General features: G+C 34.7%; 2 protein-coding genes across 9 annotated transcripts in view; one reads left to right on the top strand and one right to left on the bottom strand.

The window, feature by feature from the left end:
• LOC124360069 (dystrophin, isoforms A/C/F/G/H-like) overlaps window positions 1–23,025 on the top strand; it is a 1,186,422-nt gene that overhangs the window by 217,619 nt on the left and 945,778 nt on the right. The window lies entirely within an intron of this gene.
• The window catches only part of LOC124360070 (facilitated trehalose transporter Tret1-like), a 38,557-nt gene continuing 19,497 nt past the window's right edge, over window positions 3,966–23,025 (bottom strand). For both annotated transcript variants that reach the window (XM_046813343.1, XM_046813342.1), the window contains 2 exons: window positions 14,933–15,069; window positions 3,966–5,794 (listed from right to left, as the gene is read on the bottom strand). In XM_046813343.1, the coding sequence (XP_046669299.1) occupies window positions 4,452–5,794; window positions 14,933–15,069 (1,480 nt within the window). In that variant the 3' untranslated portion in view covers window positions 3,966–4,451. The remainder of the gene's footprint in view (window positions 5,795–14,932; window positions 15,070–23,025) is intronic.

Below are 23,025 nucleotides of genomic sequence, written 5' to 3'. Positions count from 1 at the left end.
TACGTCGTGGAATTTGAAAAAAGTTTTTTCCAAATTCCTGTATTTTGAAGGGCTGTGGCAAAGATTTGGGTTGAAAAAGAAATTCAACCCAAAATCAATTGCGTCATCTTAATCGCTCTAGAAAAGTAAATTCGCATCGCTTACTTAAAATGTTTTTTCTTGGAACAGACCTTTTATTTTCACCGTATTCTGAGATTATGGTTTTTTTAGACGGGGAGTGAAGGATATACAAGATCGTAATAAATAAGTAGAATAACACTTTAAAATATTTTTTTGAAATAACTCTAGTGGATTCTATTGTAAACAAATAATGGAAACTTGTATTTGTGATTTATATTGTCTATTATATTGCCTTGTTAGTTGTAGTGGTGGTCGTGAGGATGATTTAAGTGATATTGAATATTTGCTCCTAGAAAAGACTAAGCCACTGTAAAATGTTTATTCACAACGCATTTTGTCATATTTATAGAAATACTTCGCGTACTGTGCTGAAAATAATTCGGCATTTGTTCAAGTATATTTCAGAAATATCATATCATCGGTTTTAAATTTATTTAGATGTAACCAAATATTGAAACCCATGATTGGATAAAGCTTAGATTATTGTATATACCGAAATAACGGAGTATCGAAAGTCATGAAAATAACGTAACGGTATTGCTGTTAAAATGTTGAATTTTTATACGAAGCAAACCAATCCATAAAAGTAAATGCATGTGTTGGTAACATACTGAACAATTATGTGGTTAACTTCACAGCATACTCTGCTTGTTTACTTATTTGTCCATTATTCGTTTTTCTCAATGCGATGATGATTACCCTTAATGATAAATGTTAGAATTGTACTCGTAGCCCTTTGACCCAGGACCTTCCTATAAAGAGTTGTCCAACAGGCAGGTAGCCTGCGACACGAGTTTATAAAGAAACTGTTGGGTCCTTGTAATATATAACTAATACTGTTGTGATGTACAAATGGGGAAAATATTATAAGAACTTATCATGCCTAATGTCAAAGAAACCATCTGTAATGTTTGTCGCATTATTAAAAACCTGAAGTTTTTAGTCATTTTTAAATAAAAAAGCCAAGTCGTATAGAAATGGGGACCCAATTTGTCTTTTAGGTAATTTATCTCAATCAAGCCAATGCATATCTGTATAAGTATTTTTTTTTTTACCCAGCCTTTGTACATAACGTTGGTCATTACTGAGTTGTCAAAAACAACAGAGCAGAATTCCCATTAACCACAGGGTTTGTTAACCACATCAACTTTTAGTTACAGAGGTAATTTTCAAAATGATAACCAGTTGAAAAGATTCGTTTTGCCAAAAGTTATGGTATATCTTTCTACTCCGGTTACTCATTTGCTTCTGTGCTGTAATACACGACCCACGAGTATGCCAGTAACATGTGTGACGTAACTGGTTTCGCTTCAGTTTCACTAAAAATTGCAATAAAATTATTCTTCTGACATTGAGCTGATAACAGGCAGATAAGCAAACAGATGGATTAGGAATTTTATTACTCCATTTAGTGATAGCAAAAGACAACATTTCATGAAATCTCCTAACTTGACCCAATCTCTAGGTATCCTGCGAATAGTAAACCTTTGTAAACGTTCAACGAAGTCCCATAGATGAACATTCTCCAACACTATTGCCTATGTAGAAATATACTGCGTAAAGTTAGGCTTCGCTGACTAATGATTAGGCAAATCTTGGGAGGGATGGCAAGGACGTAGCCAGTGAGGGGCCCAAGGGGTCCGGAACCGCCCCCTCCAAATTTTTAATTTTTTCAATAACTTTTTTTAGTAAACCATTATTATTTTTTAAGTAATGTTATTATTACTGACAGGTACTGTTGTAAGATCGTTCTCAATAACAGGAACAAGGAACAAAATGGGGCCTTACCGCCCACTACGGGCAAATATCAGTTGTCTGGACAACCCCCGTGGAGGGGGGGGGGGCACGCTCAAATCTTTTCCTCTATACGTTCTTGAGGATGGGTATCATCTTTCATCATATAACTCAATATTAACAACATTCAATAGATATGAGCGTAATGTTAAATTAAAGTATGTGAAATAAATCAGTTATCGAGATATTTTGCCGACATTTAGACAGACAGAAGAGACATTCCTTCTGATTGATAGAATTTGCTGACGCTCACCATATTGTGGTCTCAGCAAGCGTAGCTGGACAGCTCAATATCTGCTGAGGCCGTAAATGTTGTCTTATCGACAGAATCAATGAGGGCCACGTACAGGGAATCTATATAATGTTATCATTAAGTCCTCGTACTGCCGCGTAGAATAAACGGGTTAGCATATTTGCTACTTACTATGCTAACTATATTCTTGCAATAATTATCTCTACTTGTTCACCTCAACCCACGTATCGCGCCGCACCAGATACATTAGAGACAACGCAAGCTCTTCCTCGTTCCAGCCTGTCTTAGATGTAGGAATTGAATTTGCATTTATACTAAGATATAAGAGTAAATCGGTGCAAACACGATATAAAGTGTTGAAAATAAAGGAACTGGCATAAAATTACCAATTAAATAGACTTTGATCTTTCTTAAATCGCTGAAATACCTGTCAGATAAAGTGATGTGTCACTTAATAGATTTATTTTCTGATATATTACTTCATATTCTCCAGAGATACGCTGTAGCCAAAATATACATAAACAAACAAACAACACATCGGTGTACTATTACCTTACTGTCCCGTCCATAATTTTGTTTTGGTTTTCTTCTGACGACGGGAAACTGCAACTGCTTTGTCAAGACATACTTACTCTGTGTTAATTATAAAATTGAACAATTTCAATAAAACTTAAATATAATTATTGATTTTACTCAAACAAAATATTTGTTTAGCTGTTTGGGCGAGCTTTAGCACAGCTTGTGACTCGTGGGGTTGGAAAAATGTAATTTCTGTCCACACGATATCACTCGGAAACGAATTGATATACAGATTTGAAACTTTGCATTAAGCTTCATTTCTATATGAGGAACACTTTGATGGTGATGCATGTCACTCTATAGCATTTGGCTGAGCGTTAGTGAAAAATAGCATAATACATAAATTTGTAAACATATTCAGTACACCCATAAAATTGACATATTTACACATTTAGCCTACCTAACTTTCCCAACACATTCAACATATTTTAATGTGACTTGGTGGTTAAATGTAAATGATTTAAACCTGATATGAAACCTAATGTAAGGAACAAAAATTTAGATTTTGCATGTGGTAAGATATGGCGAGAAAGATTTTAAATGTAGGATTTAAAATTTTAATTCTACAAGAATGAGTACTATGGTGCGTCATTTTCGTATCTTCTTTTTTGCATGACTATCTATTTGTCTATATGTTCGGAGAACATCTATCTAGAATGAAATGAGCTATAGATTTGAATATGTGTGCAACCGCAGCGAAGATAGTTGCGACACGTGGTGTGGCGTACTTATATCTTGTGCATAAAAAGTACTACCAGACTTACCAACCAATGTAACAAAGTAACTTCATCACGTGTTACTATGTTACATGATAAAATGCTATACCATAACTGTGACCAATTTTGTACGCCTTTAATTATTCTGTAATGTTTTGTTCCATCATGCAAGACCAATGTAAATACAAAATTATTGTAAGAGGACAACTTTTATTTTTAATTTAGATTTTTTGACTCAAAAATTTTCTTCTTGACTTCTTTTTTAGAGCAAGAGAATCACATGTATCAAGTATAAAGTCTCTAGGACCTTTCCATTTCTATAAAGAGTTATGAGATAAATTGCAACTGAAACATGCATTATCTCGCTTAAACATCGTTGACCTTTAGCCTCAACTACGCAATTGAAAATCTGTAAAATCAACTTTGTTTTCTTGTGGTAAAGTACGATAAATTACTCGTATTCCTTGTTATTGACATTGGGATAAAATATAAATCAAACTAGATATATTCAAACACTTTATCACAAGTTTGTACAATATATACATGATCACCGTAAGTCTATGACTGATTCTAGTTAAAAACTAGTTCCTTTCTAACCATAACAATATATAATATTGTTGCGATCGTTGGTTTGTACTACTCGTTTGTACTAGAGAAATGCGTTTGAAAATAAAAATGTGTTTTATTGTAACAATAAATTAAAATAAATAATAAAATATGGCTATTTAGGCCGAATAACACAGACTCGAGAATAAATTAATAATTGAACAAACTGTGATTTAAAATAGTAAAAATTAAGTAAATACGGTTTTAGAGCAACAAATACATGTGATTGAGATAGTAAAGAATAAATGCATCATTTTTTGGAATATACGATCAGTGAGTGGGTCTACTGGCGGCGCTATCCTGATCTTTGGCATGTGGAGGCCTGGGCCACAGCAGAAGCGGTGGCCGCTGACAGACTGTACCAGGAGAGTGGTCGGTCAATCTCAGGGCTTGTGCAGTATCCTCTGGATCTCGGCGAACGTCTTGCCCTTGGTCTCGAACACGACGAAGGCGGAGAAGAGGGCACACATGAGTCCGTTGAAGGCGAAGAAGGTGAACATCGCCCAGACGCCGACGCTGGCGGACACTGTGATGTAGACCTTGTTGATGGCGAAGGAGGATAGGGCGAAGGTGATGGAGGCTATGGAGGCGGCGTAGCATTTTACGTTCTGCGGGAACAGCTCGGAGAGGAGAGTGTGCGGGATGCCGCCGATGCCGATGGAGTGCGTAAGACCGAAGCAGCAGATTCCGACGTAAGGAACCCACAGGAAGGAGGATGTGTCGATGTCCGTCTTGTGGTGCACGTAGTAGAATATGGCGGATATGCAAGTGACTATGCCGCATCCGGCACCCGAGAATATGAGGAGAGGTTTCCTGCCCAGCCTGTCGACCAGTGGGGTGGCCAGGAAGTTAGAGAAGGTGAGGATGAAGCCGAAGACCACGATGATCTGGTTGGGGCCGATGAAAGTGCCGGTTTCGGGTAGGGTGACCGAAGAGTAGGCCAGCATGGGACTGATACCGCAGGTCCTCTGGAACATGGACACCAGCAAGACGATAACGGCGGCCCTTCTGTTGCTCCTGGACGTCACCAGGTCCTTGAAGCTTCCTTTATTCTGCATCTCTTCACTGACGTTCTTCTTCATGTCTTTAAGTTCTTGTTCGACTGGGTTCGCGTCTATGTCGTCACCCGGTTGGACGCTCGGGCAGTTTCTTAACCACTTAAGTGCTTTCCTCGCGTCCTCGTTCCGCCTCTTCATCACCAGGTAGTAAGGCGACTCGGGCATAAAGATGAAGGTGGCCAAGAAGGCAACGGGCATGACAAAGGACAAGATGAGAAGGGCGTTGTAGCTGATGAAGGGTCCGAAGCCGAACTCGAACATCGTGCCAGTCCACAGCAGACCGGCGAACATCGTGCTGAGAGCTCCTCTGATACCCGTGCTGGCTATCTCGCCTATGTACATGGGCGCTACGGTGAACGCCACGCCCTTACCCATGCCGGCGAGGAACCGAGCGATGTAGAGGACGAGTGGAGTCTGCATGACCAGCGGCATGACCCATGTGACAGCGAACAGGAGGCCCGTGAGGAGTAGGATGGCCTTGCGACCGATCACGTCCATGAGGAAGCCGGCGGGGATGGGGCTGACGGCGGACCCGGCGTCCATCAGGGAGACAACCCAGGAGATCTGTTCGTGGTTCACGACCATCTCCGTTTGGTTAGCCAGGAGCTTCTTGATGGCGGGCGAAGGCCACCCTAGCCAGGCGCCCGTCGTCATCACCATCAGCGATGCTGTAACATACAACATTTGAAATCAGTTGTAATTTCGATCAATTTCGACTCTAAAGCTATCTCCTTCTTACCCAAGTATCATCAATTAATCAAATAATAATCCAGACCAAACGACCTATCTTCTTTAATACTATACTAACTGACGAGTGACGACGTACAACTCTCTATTGGAAATTAAGATGGCAAAGGGTTCAATTGATGAAATGACTCGATGACTATTTAACATCTCTGTTAATGAGTTATTAGATAAGCAAGGCACACGAGTCTGTGTGGGGATCAAATGGCGTGTATGGTAGTATTGGTAGGTGGTCAAAACTTTCGTGATTTTGAATTACTTTCAGTTCGGTGTTTCGGATTTTAATTTTTCATATTATTGAATTTATTTTCGATCACTACTTACTAGTTTCGTACGTCTTAACAGTTATCGTAGAATGAAGTGATTAAAAGAGTGATCAAATTCCTAGCTTTTACCATGTCGCCATCATGTTATAATATAGGTTGGTACAGTCTGTTTTTGTTTGATTCATGTTCTAAAATTTAAAATAATAGCCCTTTTAAATAACTTTCCTGAATACAGAAAATGCATTTTGTTTACTGCTACGAGAAGTTTAGTGATTTGAACTTGGAATATAGGCAATATTTTAATTAGGCCCAAATGGTAATGGCTGTGGATGATTACAGTATATACATGAGTTATACCTTCAGAGAGTGCCTTTTAAAACATTTATAGTATGATTACTTATGGAAAGTACGTTTTAAAATAAAATAGAATTTAAGAATTTAACATAATATTTTTAATGAGACGTTTCTCCAGGAAATTATTTTTTAATAAAGTAACGTTAGTTTCTTAAGCCATATTTAACGTATTCTTATAAAAAGTACATCATTATCTTCAAAAGTTTTTTTTTATGTTTAGTCTAATTTTAGTATACCTTTACGTTCTACTTCAGATGCCTACTACTCTTTATGGAGTAATCAAAATGTTTTCATTTATTTCAGTAGAGGTATTTCATTGCTGTAAACATAATTTTGTTAAGGCCGAGCAAAAAAAACCTTTTTGGAGTGCTTGATTTTTAAATTAAGGAATGATTGATTAAAATCCCATCCCATCTTGATTTAGTTTATCCTTAGTTAAGGCAACTCATGTATAAATGGTGGAACCGTTGGAAATAAATAAATAAAATCCACTAAGTCCGAACTATCTACAACGCATTCAAAAAATATTATTCCAACCCGAATCTATTGCACAATTCAAACAGAAATGACATAAATAGTCCAAATGCTCGTTAGCACGCTCTGGTGTTTAGCTGCTTCATTAAAAACTGTTGGATATGTTGTAAATGGATAATAAGGATTAGCGCGTGTTTAACAGGCGGGAAAGTGGACGAGCCCCCGACGTTATTATGATAAGGAGTCGACTGCTGAAGGTCAACTGATAACAGTTACCAATACAGTCGCTTCTTTTGACTTCCTCGTAGGAATAACGCCATTGGCCGTGACACTCGGGTCTTATAATGGTGTAATGCCTACAAGTACTCTACTGATAACTGTGCAATCAATGTTCCAATTGGTTAATCTTGAGTGATTGCATCGACTGGAATAAGCTGACAATAGAAAGTTTGTTGACGGGGGTTGTGTTAACTATTGAAATTTCTCATACATTCACACTAAAGAGGTTACTGGTATTAAAGCACCTGTTATAACCTATTGCATATAACAGTGAAGGACCCCAAATCTCAATAAGAATTTTATAAGTAACTAGCGGGCCCGGCGCGCTTTGCTGCGCATTTCAATAATTTTTTGCAAAAGTTGCCCGCGGCTTCGCACGCAATTTCCCGTTGAAAACAGTACACTATATTCACTTATTCTTTTTCTATCACATTCTAAACATTGCTGAGATAATTGATAGTCGTTCCATCGTGAGCCTCTTGGGCGTATTATGAAGGTATGTACCATATTCCTGCCTCTATCTAGCTGTTACCCACGGCTTCGCACGCAAATCTTAAGAACCGAAGTCCTTATATTACTTAGTAAATTTTTTTTTTTACTATAATAAATTTTAGATTAAATTAGTTATATCTCCGATGCCACGATTGAGCTTGCTTTGTTGTCTCGATCGAGAGAATATGTACACACGGAGTTTTGAGAACCATACTTCTGTCAAAAAAAACAACTAAGGTTGATTTTATAACATTCTTTATATTTGTAGCCAACGTAAGATAGTAATTATGATATCTGCATTACTCTTCTGATCAAGCATGAGCATGGTTTATATTAAATAAATATTGCAGTTAAAGGTGAATTTTTACGTCAAATTTGAATTGTATTATCTGGATAGTAAAGTCTATGTTTAACAGTGATTGCAAAAACAGTTTAAACAAAATTTGTCGTTTCTCTTAAGCTTACTCTATGCTTTAAAACTATAAGTGTAATATATGTTTACAAAGAACAGCTGATTAAAAATTTGAAAAGACGTTAACATATGTTTGCTGCAATGCATTTCTTATGGGTATTTCTGTAACCAGTGGGGCGGAATCCTGAATCGGGAAAGGGATGGGCATAGCTTATAAACCTTCTCCGTGGAAAAATACATATACGTACAAATTTTCATCATGATCGGTCCAATAGTTCGCGATTCCATAAAGGACAAACATACAAACATTCATTTTTATATATATAGATAGATGTCCTAATTTCTTACTAGTAAAAATTAAAATTTTTAGTAGTAAGTCTATCGAGAGGAAGTAAAAATATTTTTTTATTTATTGTAGTTCGAGAAATTATATTGTTTTGGATTTATAATAGTTTTACAAAATAAAATATTGATTTTATGATATATAGAATATTATATAAAACAGAATGTTAATTCAAATAATAAATAATTTAAAGTAATAATTGATTGGCATATACCAGTGGTGGAGCCCTAAACTCGGTAACTATTTTATGAATTATGTCCCAATTTCTTACTAGCAACAATAAAACCAAGTCAATGCAGGGAGAGTAAAAAATAAAAATAAATGAATTATAGACGATAATATCTTATAAATGGTGACTTGAAACTAATTTGATATGTACGTCAATTTATACTTTAAACAATATCTTTATTTTTTGTCATTGAATTATTATAAATTACATCAGAAAATACGTCTTCCCGTAATTATGGATTACTTTATGAAATTTAAGTAAGTAGTTTTGGTAAGTATTTAATTGTAATATTTAAATATAACTTAAGTAAAGTGAGGTTTTAATGTTTCTGAATAACAATAAAATATCGGAACAACTTAAAACAGTTCTGACGTTTATTAATCATATTTAAAAAAAATATATATTTCCCATAATGCTGTGGCTAAAAATAAATGTAAAATATTTGAAGGTTAAAATTGTTCTTATGGAGATATACTTAAGATGACCAGCTCTGTAAATATATTTTTAAAAGTCCATAAGCTTGAAACTATTTTAGTTTGAGAAATTAAATTTTATTGATTATTGTGGATTTATACTAGTTCTACAAAATGAAGTATTGATTTTATGATATTCTGAATGACTAGGATTAAAATATCAAAATCGTAGAAAATTAGATTAAAATGATTGTTTAAATCAGATATTACAGTAAAATGATTGATAACATTCTAGTACATGTATGAAAAAATTATGTGCACATGGAAGTTTAATTTTTTTTTAAGTTTAAAAAATATGGCATATCAAGAACGTAATTTTTGTTTTAGAATGAATTAAACAAAACTAGCGTTTGCATTTTACGAATTTAATTTGTAAATAAAATTGTCAATGTTCACATGTGAAATACATTACTTTCAATATTATGCGTATGTTTGAAATTATTTTGAGCTAGACAAAATAATTTTTAGCTAAATACTGTGCAACAATGAAGTCAAATAACATAGGAATTTCTGTTATTAACTAGAACTGTTATGTATTGTCATTGAAAAAACAGCTGTTGCACTACAAACAGCTGGTGTATTTTAACAAGCTGATTTGATTGTTGACCAGTAATGTGATTGATTATTATGTTGTTGTTACGAGTTGAATTAGTAATAAACAAGTCATGTTTACAGTTTCTTAATTTTTTACATAATACGAGCAATATAATTTCCACAATAGTTGGCCATTGTGTTGTAAGTACGCTGCCATGATGTGTTTTACCTGAAACGTGTTTTATGACATCAGTTAAAGTTTTTGTGATTTTCAGATATTTAATTGCCTAATGGTGTAATGTTTTTCTGAAGCTTGATTCTGATCAGTTATTTTAAACCTAATTTCTAAGGTCGGTCATACAATTAACGGTACTTCAAATTGTACTTTGCCAATCAGATGATGACCACGATTTCCATAAGCAGCTGTTGGTAATTTTCTCAATAGCACATTTTCCACTTCACCGTTCCCCTTGGTGCCTAGGTCAGGCGGGCATACACCACGGCATCAGAGTTTTACTAATGAAGCATTATAATCTGCATTCGATCCATAAGGGATTAGATTTGTGTTGACGGCTGTGACTTTGACGTCACTGCAGTTGATATTGTCTAGCTTAGCAGCCTGTTATGTGTGGCAATTGTTCATAAAGTTTAATTCTTATTACATTTTATTGGATGTGTTATTTTATTTTGTATTGGATTGTTATATCATACTATTGTTTTTACTCTTTATAATTATTTCATGTGCTCTTACTATTATTTGATTTTTCACTTCGTTATATTCTCTGACGTGTTTTATTTCGCATTGTTATTCAGATTCTTATTGTTTTTGTCTTGTTATTTTTTCTTGCATTTTAAATGTTATTATTGTTTGTCGTATTATATTTTTTCATGTACTGTTTATACTATTGCGTGCGCATATGTTGATATGCGTGTATATATTTATTTTTCATTTTATTTCTTTTTTATTGTACACGGTATCTGATAATAATTATTGTTACGCATCATTACTTGTTTAACAACACCTGCTTCCATGCCAATTTGTCATGTGTGCTAGAATAAGTTAAGGAGGTCTGTTCCTTGTGTAAAAATCGTTCCATGAAACTGACAACTCTGCAGTGTAATGACATTTTCATAATTGGTAACTACTACTTATCAGGTAACTACTACTGTTGAGAATTGTTAAACATTATTATGAATAGTTAAGTTGTCGGTAACATTCAATGCTGAAATATGCATATGACAGTAAAATGTGCTGCAGCCAACATGTATTTGTAATAATGAAAAGTTCTAAAACCTCAAGCCTGGAAATAATTGTCCACGTAGGCAAGATTGGCGTCAACGAGACAAATTTGTAATTAATTGAATTTATTAAGTAATTAAAAAGACGACCACCCTAAAGTTTTTGTGTTACACTTTAAATAAGCATTTTAAAGAATTACGAAAGTAACTTGAATTGCTAACAAATTGATATTTCATTTTGTTACTATCATAATGTAACGAAACTCCATACCTGAAATGATACGTATCTTATGTAAACGCACTTAGATTTTATTATTTAGGGTTTATTAAACTATTATGAATAAAAATGCGACTTCTGATTTATCTTTCAAGCATAAAAACAATAAAGTGTCACACATCTTATAATTCTAGAATTTTATTTTAGATTAAAGATGTACATTTTTTTATTTATAATTTAAACATTGTGAAAAATGGAGAAGTAAAAAATTTGAATTTTGTAGTTTCGTTTTCTCTCATGAAATAGTAGAGCTCAAAACATGAAATCAATTCCCGCATGTAAATAAACTTTTATGTTTAACCCTATTCAATATGCCACCTGATTAAAATTGGATCTTTAAAGAGGTAACACCAAAAATACGTAACAGTAATCAAAGGTGTTCTAAGTTGATAAGGAATCTCCTTAAGGAATATGTCAAATAAATATTACACTGTTGGATTTGTAAAATAAATGTAAGGATTTCTATTTCCTCCAATGTAAAAAAATGACTGAGATATCGTCTTAGGACGCATTTGATTGGTTTTAAGTATTTTTGATATTACCTTTCTTTATTAAATGTGTGGTGGTGGTGGTGGTAGGAACTCACAGTTTTAAATCGACTATGTAACTTATAAGATAAAAAAGGCTTAAAAACTTAAAATCGAAGTCCACTTGTGATTAAGTGTTATCTCCTATCAGTAAACTATGGCGGGTGATAACAGCTGTTATGTTACTGTATGTTAGTTGTTACAAAATAACTGCAGTTCTTTAAGCATGGGGGAAAAGGTTTAACGTTTTAATATAATTTTAGTAGGTCAATTACAATGGATAGTTTAAAATTTTTAACATTTTCTTTTTATTTTGGCTTAAATAAATTGCAATTTCTGCTCAGCACTGGTAAGCGGTGTATCTCGAATGCTGTGCTTAAAGTTTACTGCCGTAGATAACATTATCTATCGTATAAACCGCATTAGATCGTGTTAGTGTTGGCAGAGTAAACAGACCGGCGGCACGTCCATCATTGTCATAATCGCTTTTTAATGATCTCTAATTTAGATACTGTATACATTAGATTTCTACAACTGCATATTTAAACGCAGTTTGCTAGCGCAAACGTGTAGATAGTGATTTCGGAATCAAATTAAATTTAAACTTATTAGTAAATTAAATTATTTGAGGTTAGAATAGCAGAGTGACCGAACTTTATATTATCGTGGTGCAATTTGAATGTTTAGTTTAGCTCCAGTTCACCTCCCTCTTAGTATGGCGCCTGAAATCTGGCGCTGTCACAGATTTGACTCTTAAATCCTGGAGTTAAAACTCAGAAAAACTCAAAGCGAACTCTGTGCAAAGTTTCGACATCATAGATACGTAGACTACACAATATAGTGTAATCGATGTGAAGAGGTACTCTCATTGTCTTATCAGGTGCACAGTTGTATTTTTGGCGTCTTTGATGTCGAAACTATGCAAAACTTTCGCTTTGTTTTCAACTTTCAACACCGACCTTTTTTTGGATCTTTTCAAACGAACATGACTCCCGGGGAGTCAAGTCTATGACAGTATCAAATTTTAGACGCTGCATTAAGAGGAGGCTGAACTGGAGCTAAACTCAACATTCACATTGAATCAACCCTCCCCACCGTGACTATGTTGTCCTGGTGCAAATCAGTTGGGTCGGTTAAATTAACAATAAAACAAAATTTAAAAATACGTACACAGCGCTTTTTAATAACCCTTATCGAATAGAGGAATTGGGAGGATCACTCTACGAAGAATTGTAGGCATTAAAATTATTATATAGGAAAATCTTATAGTGATTCTCAAAGAAACGACTGATTCTCAAAGAAAGATATGGATAGGTATTATTTTTTAAGTTAAATGTGATAGATGACTTTAGAAATGAAGTATTTTTCATTAATACAATGTCTTTTTAAGAAGTGTGATTACAAAAAGTTATTTCTCATTCAAAGGTGTCATTACCTTAAGTCATAAGTCATCAAGTTATACTTGATATACATTTTGTAAAAATTTCAAAGTATTTCTTCATTAGTTTAGATTTAGGCCTGGTTACAAAGTGCCTATTACTATTTCTAAACGTCTAAAATTTCTCGTGCTGTGATAAACAATTTTATTTTCAGTTTTTTCTGTTCTCCTCTGTTATATTTAAATGCTATGACTCTGAAAATTGATAAAAATGTATTGCCCGCAAAATGACTACATTCACATTTCCATTTTCAAATTTCAAATAGAAGTTCTGTATAATAATATTGTTGTTATAAATACAATATTTTTCTGTTTTTGTATATAAAATTCTATGATTATCTAGTTTAAAAATCAGTTCAGTGTTAAAATCGGTTGAGAAATAAAGGAAAATAAATTTGGACACAGGGGTGCTGCCAATTGTCAGATAAATTCGATAACATTTCCCGCTATTTAGGCTCAAGGTCTTCCACCGAAGTCTTCCAAGTGCTGTCTGTCCTGATGGGTTACAGACGCCACGCCACCAGTACCGGTCTATTGGTATGTCCTTAATCAAAACAGTGGACACCCGAGACCAAGGATGACCTTGACATTTGCGCGGATAGGACAATGTGGACCGACGCGGCCGAGTCTGGCAACAGAACTGACGGTAAGCACCTGGAGGTGACGCTGGCTTGGAGTCTACAATCAACTAAGTGCTTTACCAAGCACGCTTTCAAAGCACAAGTAAAAACCCTTCCACTTCATATGTTCGTTAACCTCTTGCCCAAATTTTGTCACTACACAATGGCCTGTTACATTCCGCGGAAAAACATTTATTTTTAAATTAGTAATCACTAAAATAATTGCCTACAGTGTTTTAGAAGCAATCTGTTGTGAAATTAGGGCATATTAATTAAAAACTGAAAACTGAAAAGAGCACAACCTCATTATCAACTTTGTTTTACGGGTTTATTAGTTTGGCGGACTATCTAGGATTAACATTCTAGTAGTAAACAAACATTGAGGTTATGTTTATCAAACGATTGGATGGAGTTTTAGTGTTCAAAACATACTCGTGTATTTTAATAATAATATAATAAACATAAAGTCAATTAATTTAAGGGTGGAAAATAATTTATGTTCACAAACATAACCACTTTTTCTTTTCCAATGTGTGCACTCTGTGTTATTTCGTATTTCACAACTTTGTTTAAAGTTGTCTTGTAGTTATAAAATGAAACTGAACTTACTCTTAGGTTAGACGAAGAACAATAAATGCGTCTAGTATTGTTGAATTATATTGTATTGAAAATATAATAGAACAACAATATGTAACATGGGACATTTTACAGAGCCACAACTAATTATGCGCAAATTTACTATTACATATATGAAAACTTGACTGTTTCATGAAAGCTGATGATTCGTTGCATTATACGAGCTTTAATACGAATTTTCTCACTAACGTGAGATTGGAGACAACTTTAAATTTAAATTGATAATTAAAATGAATAATTATAGTATACTGCATTATTATCTAAATGTCTGGATTGAAATTAATGTAATTATTGTAAATTATTTGTAAATAGTACAGTGAAATAGTGTAAAACCTGATCAAATAATATTGTTTTCATTTTTTTTTTCTTATTGCTATGCAAGTTCACAACACACTAGATCACTTTCTAAATGTTTATATGGTTCACTGTTGGCGAGCAGTTTTCCCTTATTTGGTAGGTTCCCTTGTACCTGAACATGCCGCGGCGTATTGCCGTAGGGCTCCTGTAGTCTTGACGTCGCTCCCCGCGGCCGATCCCTTCATGGCACTCGCTACACGGACACTGGCGCCGGCAGCCACCAGCTGGTCACTATCTAGCCACCGCCAACTGAAACCCAAGGTCACACACGTCACTACCACCACCACCACCACCATTCATGCGTAAATCTATCACTACCACTGATACCGGTCGGGTCGTAGAACCCTTCCGTCTGGCCCTCAAGGTCGCAGCCGAGTCGTCTCGTGACAGCAGATAACGGGGTTTGTGAATGTCATTGAGAATTCGGTGGATACGGCCAGTCCTCCAGAGAGTCACGTGGCTTCGTTTGCAGCAGGTGTCGCCAAAGCCCGCAAGGGCTTTTTGTTGGAGGTCGTATGAAGCTGAGGGGACGTACTATATTGTAACGATACGTGTTCTTGTAAAACCACTAAACACCCCTTGTAAAATAGGCTGGCAAAGGGTGAGGCAGAAAGGGATCTTTATGAATTTGACGATCCCGTCATGAAGGAAGGAAGTTTACTCGGAGGATGAAATGTAATCTTTGCTACACCCAGCCAAAGAGAACTCACATTAATCAATGGCGTAAACCCTTTCCCCCGATAGTATGTAGACCCTGACCGAGTACCTCCATAACCTGGCTCTTAGGGAGATAAGAATTTCGCTTCTTTAGACTTTCAGTAGGTTGCCTAGTTGTAAAAGAATTTTTGCTGCTTTCAGTAGAAGAAGTTGTATCAAGTGGACTCTGTTGGGGTGTTAAAGCGGAAAATTCTACTTTGTAGCTGTTACCGGACAAATTTTAAATAGGCGTTAGATCATAGTATGCTAGTTGTGACGGTTCTATAAAAGGTACAATCCAAACGTACATTGCACGTTATCGTATGATGGTTGCATAATATTTTGGGCTAAGCGTTATGCTACTGATGCGTATATCAGGTACTATAGAGTCTGTCTCATGGATGTACATTTAACTCCACTGCAACGAATGGATTTCAAGAGTTACGCAGTGTTAACTCTGTATGATTTGCAAAAGGTAGTGTGTCCAATAGCATTTATAAGCTCATAAGTGTCCACGCTAAGTGGTTTGAAAGCCGCCATAGTGATTATGATAAAGTGAAATGAAGACGCCATAATATAGTATTATCGCAATGTCGTTCATTTGGCACGGACCATGTGTTGTACCCGACCCATTTGTGTTTTCAATAAATCCATCGAGATATCAACCTCGCAATCGGTTTATTTGAGGTATCAGAATTAGAATTTTACAAGGCAGGCATATAAGTGTTGTAGGGATATAAGAGGGTCATGACCAGCAGAGATGCAGGTGCTGCAATAATAAAGTACTACAATTTATGGTCTATTTCCCACACAAAAGAAATATTGGTAAATTGTAAAAAATAATGTAATCTTCCAGTTTCAATTCTGCTCAAAAAATTATTAAGTTGAAATATCTGAATATAAGAAACATATCACGATATGGACATAGTGTGGAACGTACAGCGTCAATGTCATACATTGCCTACAGAGGGTTAGTTGAACAAGGGTGAAGTAAAAAAAAAATAAATATAAAAAAATATAAAAAAAAACAAATACGCCCAAATATGTAGGACGAAATGTTTTTAAATCTGTAACAATGTAGTGAACACAGACAACATCCAGTGACGTAACAAAGGTGGGATAGAATTCTTACCCCCCCCCCCCATAAGCTGTAGAAACTATATAAAAAATACATTAAAAAGCAATCCAACTGGTTTTAAATACAACAGTTAAATATTTTAGTTTGAATTAGGCTTATATAATTTGTTTGGCTAGTCTTAGTTACGCCACTGACAATGTGTATATGTGTTACTGGAATAATCGGCGTTGCTTACAGTAATGTAAAAAAAAAAAAAAAAAAAAAAAAAAAATATATATATATATATATATATATATAAACAATGAAACCTTGTACGTGTTATAAGGTATTAAAAATTATAATAAACTTGCAAAAAACTCAAATCAAGTATGACTTTTAGGTGTTATATGCTTAGATCAAAGATGTAAGGTTACTAAAAAACAACTTGCATACACCAAACTACAACAAACCAAACGCATACTTAAGGCACAAATGAAAATGTTAATGAGCAAAGGTAGTATCAAAAACAGAAATTGGGTTGTAAATACATTCATAGGCACATCAAATGTATACCGAGATTCATAAAACCTTATATCTATATTACTAAAATTTCAAAACAACGTAGAAGTGTTGTAGATTGTAACGAATAAAGTAAAAATCGCAGATGACGTATTAAAAACGATTGCCATTAATATAAGTAACTGTATATTCATTAGCAAATTTTATTTAAGTCATCAGGGGAGTAAGTTTTTAAGAAATTTGCTAAAATTTCATAGCAGTTAAAATTGTTTTTGAATGATTCTATTTTAAGTCAACCTTTGTTGTTGCAGGTATGTTTGTTGCGAGTGTGTGCTCATTCTAAAAGCCGACGAAGGTAATGTAAATATTTACTGTATAGTACATTAGTTATATTAGTGTAAATGAAAATCATACTAATCAGGTTGTTTGATCTTTAATTTCTTTATCCATTTGGGAAAAGAAGATCATGACCGTCATTCAATGTAGTCCTATAAGGATCTTTGCTGTGCTTCCGGAATGAAAGGATAACTAGGATGGGTAGGTTGAGTGTAGGGGCCCTCTCCTGTCTACATCCTAGGAGAAGGTATAACGGGCAGTAAGGTTACACTGTCCTTAATCCCTATAAATGTTTATTTCTTGTTCCTAAATATTTTCTAACAAACTTTAATTTAATATAAAATAGAGACGTCTATTGAGAGGTATTTTATAAACGAACTAGCTGTTTCCCGCGGCTTCGCACGCTTTACGTAAGCCTTGACCATGTATTTGCACTTCTGGTTCAAGTGCATTGTATTTCTAACACCGATGTAGAGTTTGCTTTGTTGTCACGATCAAGAAAATCTGTGTATGCTTATTATATAGCCATTATACACGTACAAGTATTTTATTATAAAGCGGTCTAACAGTCAAGCTTTAAGTTCAACCATATATTTATCATAAAGACAAACATATATTCTAACTTAGTGCCTTCAAATAGTCTTTGGCAAATTAATATACGTAACTGTCTCGTAATATTGCAGTTTATAATGTGCAGGCGCTTTGAAAACTTTTATATTTTGCAGCGCCACCTCGTGGTGAGTTTTATAAATGAATATAGCATGTAAACCTTCTCCGTCGAAAAGTACATATACATTCAAATTTTCATATTGATCGGTCAAATAGTGTACGATTCCATAAAGGACAAACACACAAACATTCCTATATATATATAGGAATGTATATATATATATATATATATATATATATATATATATATATATATATATATATATATATATAAAACACATTTTAGAAAATGTTTGAAAATATGTGTATGTAATTCAGAATAGTAACAGATACTACGGTGCAAATAATAACAGTATGTTATGTGTCAATAGTAAAAAATGTGTCCCTGACACGAGATTTTCAATCAGTATTGGGAGGCTTTTCACGCGAATGTACAAAAACAATTGACTAATTTGTAAATTGTCTAGAATTGGAACAGGAAGTGTTTTTACAAGCTAAGAGCTGAAGGTCGTTTAAGAAATGTCGGGACACGAAATTAACAATTTAGTAATACTCGTATACGCTCGCGCTGAAGCGCTCTGAACGTATTTCACAAACTACTTCGCATTCTCTATGTTTGGTGTTTAAAAATCTCCAGCAATATTTTTGGAATTTGTTCTTCGTATCAGAACAAAACGGTAATATAAACATGGGTCGAAAATGCCTAGTTTTTCCTATGTCAGCCTGTCTGTATTTTTAGATTGCATTTATTATTTCTGAAACCAGTGAAAATAAAAAGTCAAATTTTGTACAACTATTTTCTTTGACTTTTCAAGAAAAAAATGTGCAGTCTATTATCACATTACGTTTCAAGAAGGTAGACATTTTAACTTTTTAAAGCTTACGTCGTAAAAACTAATAAGGTTATGAATTATAGTATAATACACTTTGCTTAATTCAAATACTGTACAAACAATTTGACTCTCAAAATAAAAAATCGGTCAAGAAGTAATAGTGAGGTAATCTGTAATGCACGAATCTTTCATTGCTTACAGCTTACGGAATCATTCATTAATCGTGGATTAAAACAGTTAAAAGCGTACATTTACAGTTGTTTACTTGCGGATTTTTGTTTTAGAAAACAAGAACAATAATTGTATCAGACTTCAGCTTTTTCTCTTTCTGAAATAAAAAATAAAATGAAAACGGTAAACTAAGTATTTTTGATCTATTTTTATATTAAACATTGTGTCTTGATACGAGAAACAAATTCCCAAAATATTACTGGAGAATTCGTAAACACCTGTGTATTACTTCTTGATAGTACCCATGTTCATTCCTGATATTTACTGTTAAAGGAATATAAAACATATTTGAGTATTATCTCATTGTAGCATAATTTTACCATTAAATAATTATCAAAGGAATGTGTTGTCAATCAATATTTCACTAGATGCCAAATTGAATTTAACAATGTTTCTTTCTTTCGAAGTTTTCTACATATTATTAAACCAGATCACGTATTCTAACACTTTTGTCATATAAAAAAGCGTTATTGTATGCTGGGTAGATTATGTATATTAAGCAGAATAGGAGTAAATATTATTACTAGACACTCGCACAAAACTTAGCTGATGACATTTGAGGCGATGTTGCCATATCGCTGCTGACTACCAGGTGTTCCCTGATGTTAACACGGATCAGTAATTTTTCATACACGTAGAACTGGAAACAGTGTGGTGCGGGGTGGAGGGGAAGGGGATTAAAACGCAACAACCACCATTAAACTATTTTCGTACGGGCTGCTCTAGGAGAAAAACTACAACTTTTGGCCGCGGTGTTTTCAGCGAACACAGAGTACAATGGTTTTTACGCGCCAAAATATACGATCTGCTGCCATTAACTTGATAAAAAATAATGTGCGGTATAAAATGTATCGCATTCTCTTTGTTGATATTTTTTAAGTGCGTAATACATTTTTATTTTATTTTTTACTTACTACAGAATTGTTTACTATCTTGACAATTCGAATGATAAAAATCGAACATAATTAATTGTAATCAATTTTATTCTTTAAATCGTGCTAAAATGTAAAATTGTCTCTAAAACTGTTGAACATGATCTTTCCTGTGAATCTTTTTGTTTCTCATAACTCTAAAATACTTTAAAACTGGCAGTATTTGAAATTCATTATAAACATGGTGAGAATATTATTAAATTTAAACAATTTACACTCTTACGCAATTGGAGTTATTAAAAAAGATTTATTTGCAGTTTTGTTTAGTTTTTCAGACATTTGTAGTGATTATTCCATCAAAAATTTTTTAGTTTGAATTTTAAATTACAATTACAAATTACACTTAATAGTGGATGCAATACAGTACACATAGTTGCAAAAAACAGTTGGGTGTTTTCGTGAAATTAGATTTTAAAATAAGGCCTCTCAAGAATCAATGAATCAAAAACTTAGGAAGGTTCTACAGTGTATGATGAGCCAAAATCATGAATTATAATTTACTATACTGTACTGAAACCTCAGACAATTACAAATTACACTTAATAGTGAATGTAATACAGTACACATAGTTGCAAAAAAACAGTTTGGTGTCTTTCGTGAAGTTAGATTTTAAAATAAGGTCTCAAGAATAAATGAATCAAAAACTTAGGAAGGTTTAACAGTGTTATGATGAGCCAAAATAATGAATTATAATTTACTATACTGTACTGAAACCTCAGATTAATAGTTTTTATACGTTTACTGAGCTATTTGGATTCGTTACGAAGTAAACAATAATACAAAATAACACCACGACAAGAGTGCATGATAGTTATATTTGTGTTTACGGTGGATCGATGTTGTTGTTTTACTAATTCAAAGTTACATAATCCTTACGTGGACTTTGTGTTTGATAGAGACAGCCTTGGAGTTGCTTTTGTAGTATTGGGCGTTTTTATATCGAATGCGTTATTGGTTTATCTGAAATTTATTAACTGTTAGGCAACAGTGTGCTTGTGTAGTTTATTGACAGTTTTTATGAATTAAATTAACTGAATCATAAATGACTACATACTGCATTATCATATATCATATACAATATAAACGAACAGTTGGTGAAGTTGATTCATGAATTAAGGGCCGCCAACCTATTCCTGATGCTTTTAACCATTGTGGTTTAGTGAAATAGCAAAATGTCACCCAGTTTTAATTTTGGCGCGTTTTTACAATAGAATGCTCTCATATTAGCTGTAACTCAATCTAATCTTCACGTAAAAAGCGGAGGGGTTGACATTCTCCTGCCAAACATCAGGGGCTGCTACTCTGAAAGGGATCCTTAGTACTTTTTTCGAAGTTTAAGAGGGAAAGCGAACCAAAAGGATATAAAAGACGCGATCTCTCAACCAATCAACTGGGATCTCTAGCGCCACAGAATTAATTTGGAATCTCTAATGTCACAGAATTAATTTAGGATCTCTAGGGCCACAGAATTAATTTTTATTGTACCTGTTGTAAGAGGACCGTCGAAAGGGGAAAACACGAGGATAAAGAAGCCCGCGGTCTCTAAACCAAGTAACTGGGGTTTCTTAACCCACTCAGTGTTTGTACCACAGGGTTGTTCTTGTATTGTACTGTTGTAAGAGAACTTTTTAAAGGAAAAAGATAATTCAGGACGATAGAGAATGCCACGATTTCTCAAACAAATAACTGGGGTCTCTTAACCCTCTCAGTGCTGGTGTTACAGGGTTATCCTTGTGTTGTAAGAGGACTGTTGAAGGAAAAGGGAATCCAGAAGGATAGAGAAGTCCGCAATATTTTAAACAGGTAAATGGGGTCTCATAACCCTTTTGATGCTAGTGTCACAGGGTTATCCTTGTGTTGTGGTAGGTGTAAGAGGACTCTTGAAAGGAAAATAGAATCCAGAAGGATAGAGAAGGCCACGATTTCTCAAAAAAATAACTGGGGCATGTTAACTCTTTCAGTACTTGTGTCACAGAGTTGTCCTTTTGTTGTGACTGTTCAAAGAATCACAATGATAGAGAAGCCCGCAATCTTTCAAACAGGTAATTGGGGTCTTGTAACCTTTTTAGTGCTAGTGCCACAGTGTTATCCTTGCATTATGACTGATGAAATAGGACTGTTGGAAGGAAACCCGAAATTACAAGGATAGAAATACCCCCGATCCTTCAAACAAGTAACCCATTCAGGGCAAGTGTCAACCAGGGTAGTACCCGTTCCATTACCGTACTTCTTCACTATCCATTCCTAGTATGAGATACTGTTGAACCTAAATGATGCCAACTAAGATTGGGGTACTACTAAGCCTAAAAAACCAACAAAAAACATAACGAAGAAAAAAAAAACAATAACTAGATAAATGATTTATTGCTGAGTACTTATCATCGGCCAGCACCAAGTTGTCGAGTGGCTACCCGCCGCTCTGATGATCAGCCGAGGAGTTTTTGCGTGAGGTCGTCAGCGGCGACAAGTTCTAGAGGCCGGGTTATCTCCTGCTGATCCCCGCGTCCCCTTGACTTTCCTTGGCCCCACCCGACTGTGACTCCTTATCTCTGACCTTACACCGGACCGCCTCCCAGCCCGCCACATGTTCGCTGACTTATCCTAGTCCCCTCTGCGTGACCCCAGATAACACGGTTTGCTTTCTCATCGTCTTTCATTTCGAATTTCAAACGCTCTCCTAGTTGGATTATACATGTTCCTACAGTTTAATACGTACCAAGGATTAAGACAATCTCAGCCTTCTGACATTACGGGCTCTTTTAAACAAATTTTGATATTACATTTTTGGCAGTGTTAGCATAGTTTTCTTTTTGTGTGGACTTAACATTTTGTGCTCTTTTGCTCATTTTGTGACTTACAAATGTTATTTTCCGCAGTTTTTCGTGTTTACGTATTAGATAATTTATTATTGAAATTGTTACTATTTCCTCTG

This window comes from Homalodisca vitripennis, chromosome 4 (genome assembly GCF_021130785.1).
Source record: "Homalodisca vitripennis isolate AUS2020 chromosome 4, UT_GWSS_2.1, whole genome shotgun sequence".
NCBI classification, from domain to species: domain Eukaryota; kingdom Metazoa; phylum Arthropoda; class Insecta; order Hemiptera; family Cicadellidae; genus Homalodisca; species Homalodisca vitripennis.
The sequence above is the reverse complement of the archived record's forward strand: the minus strand, read 5'-3'. Positions and strand labels throughout refer to the sequence as shown.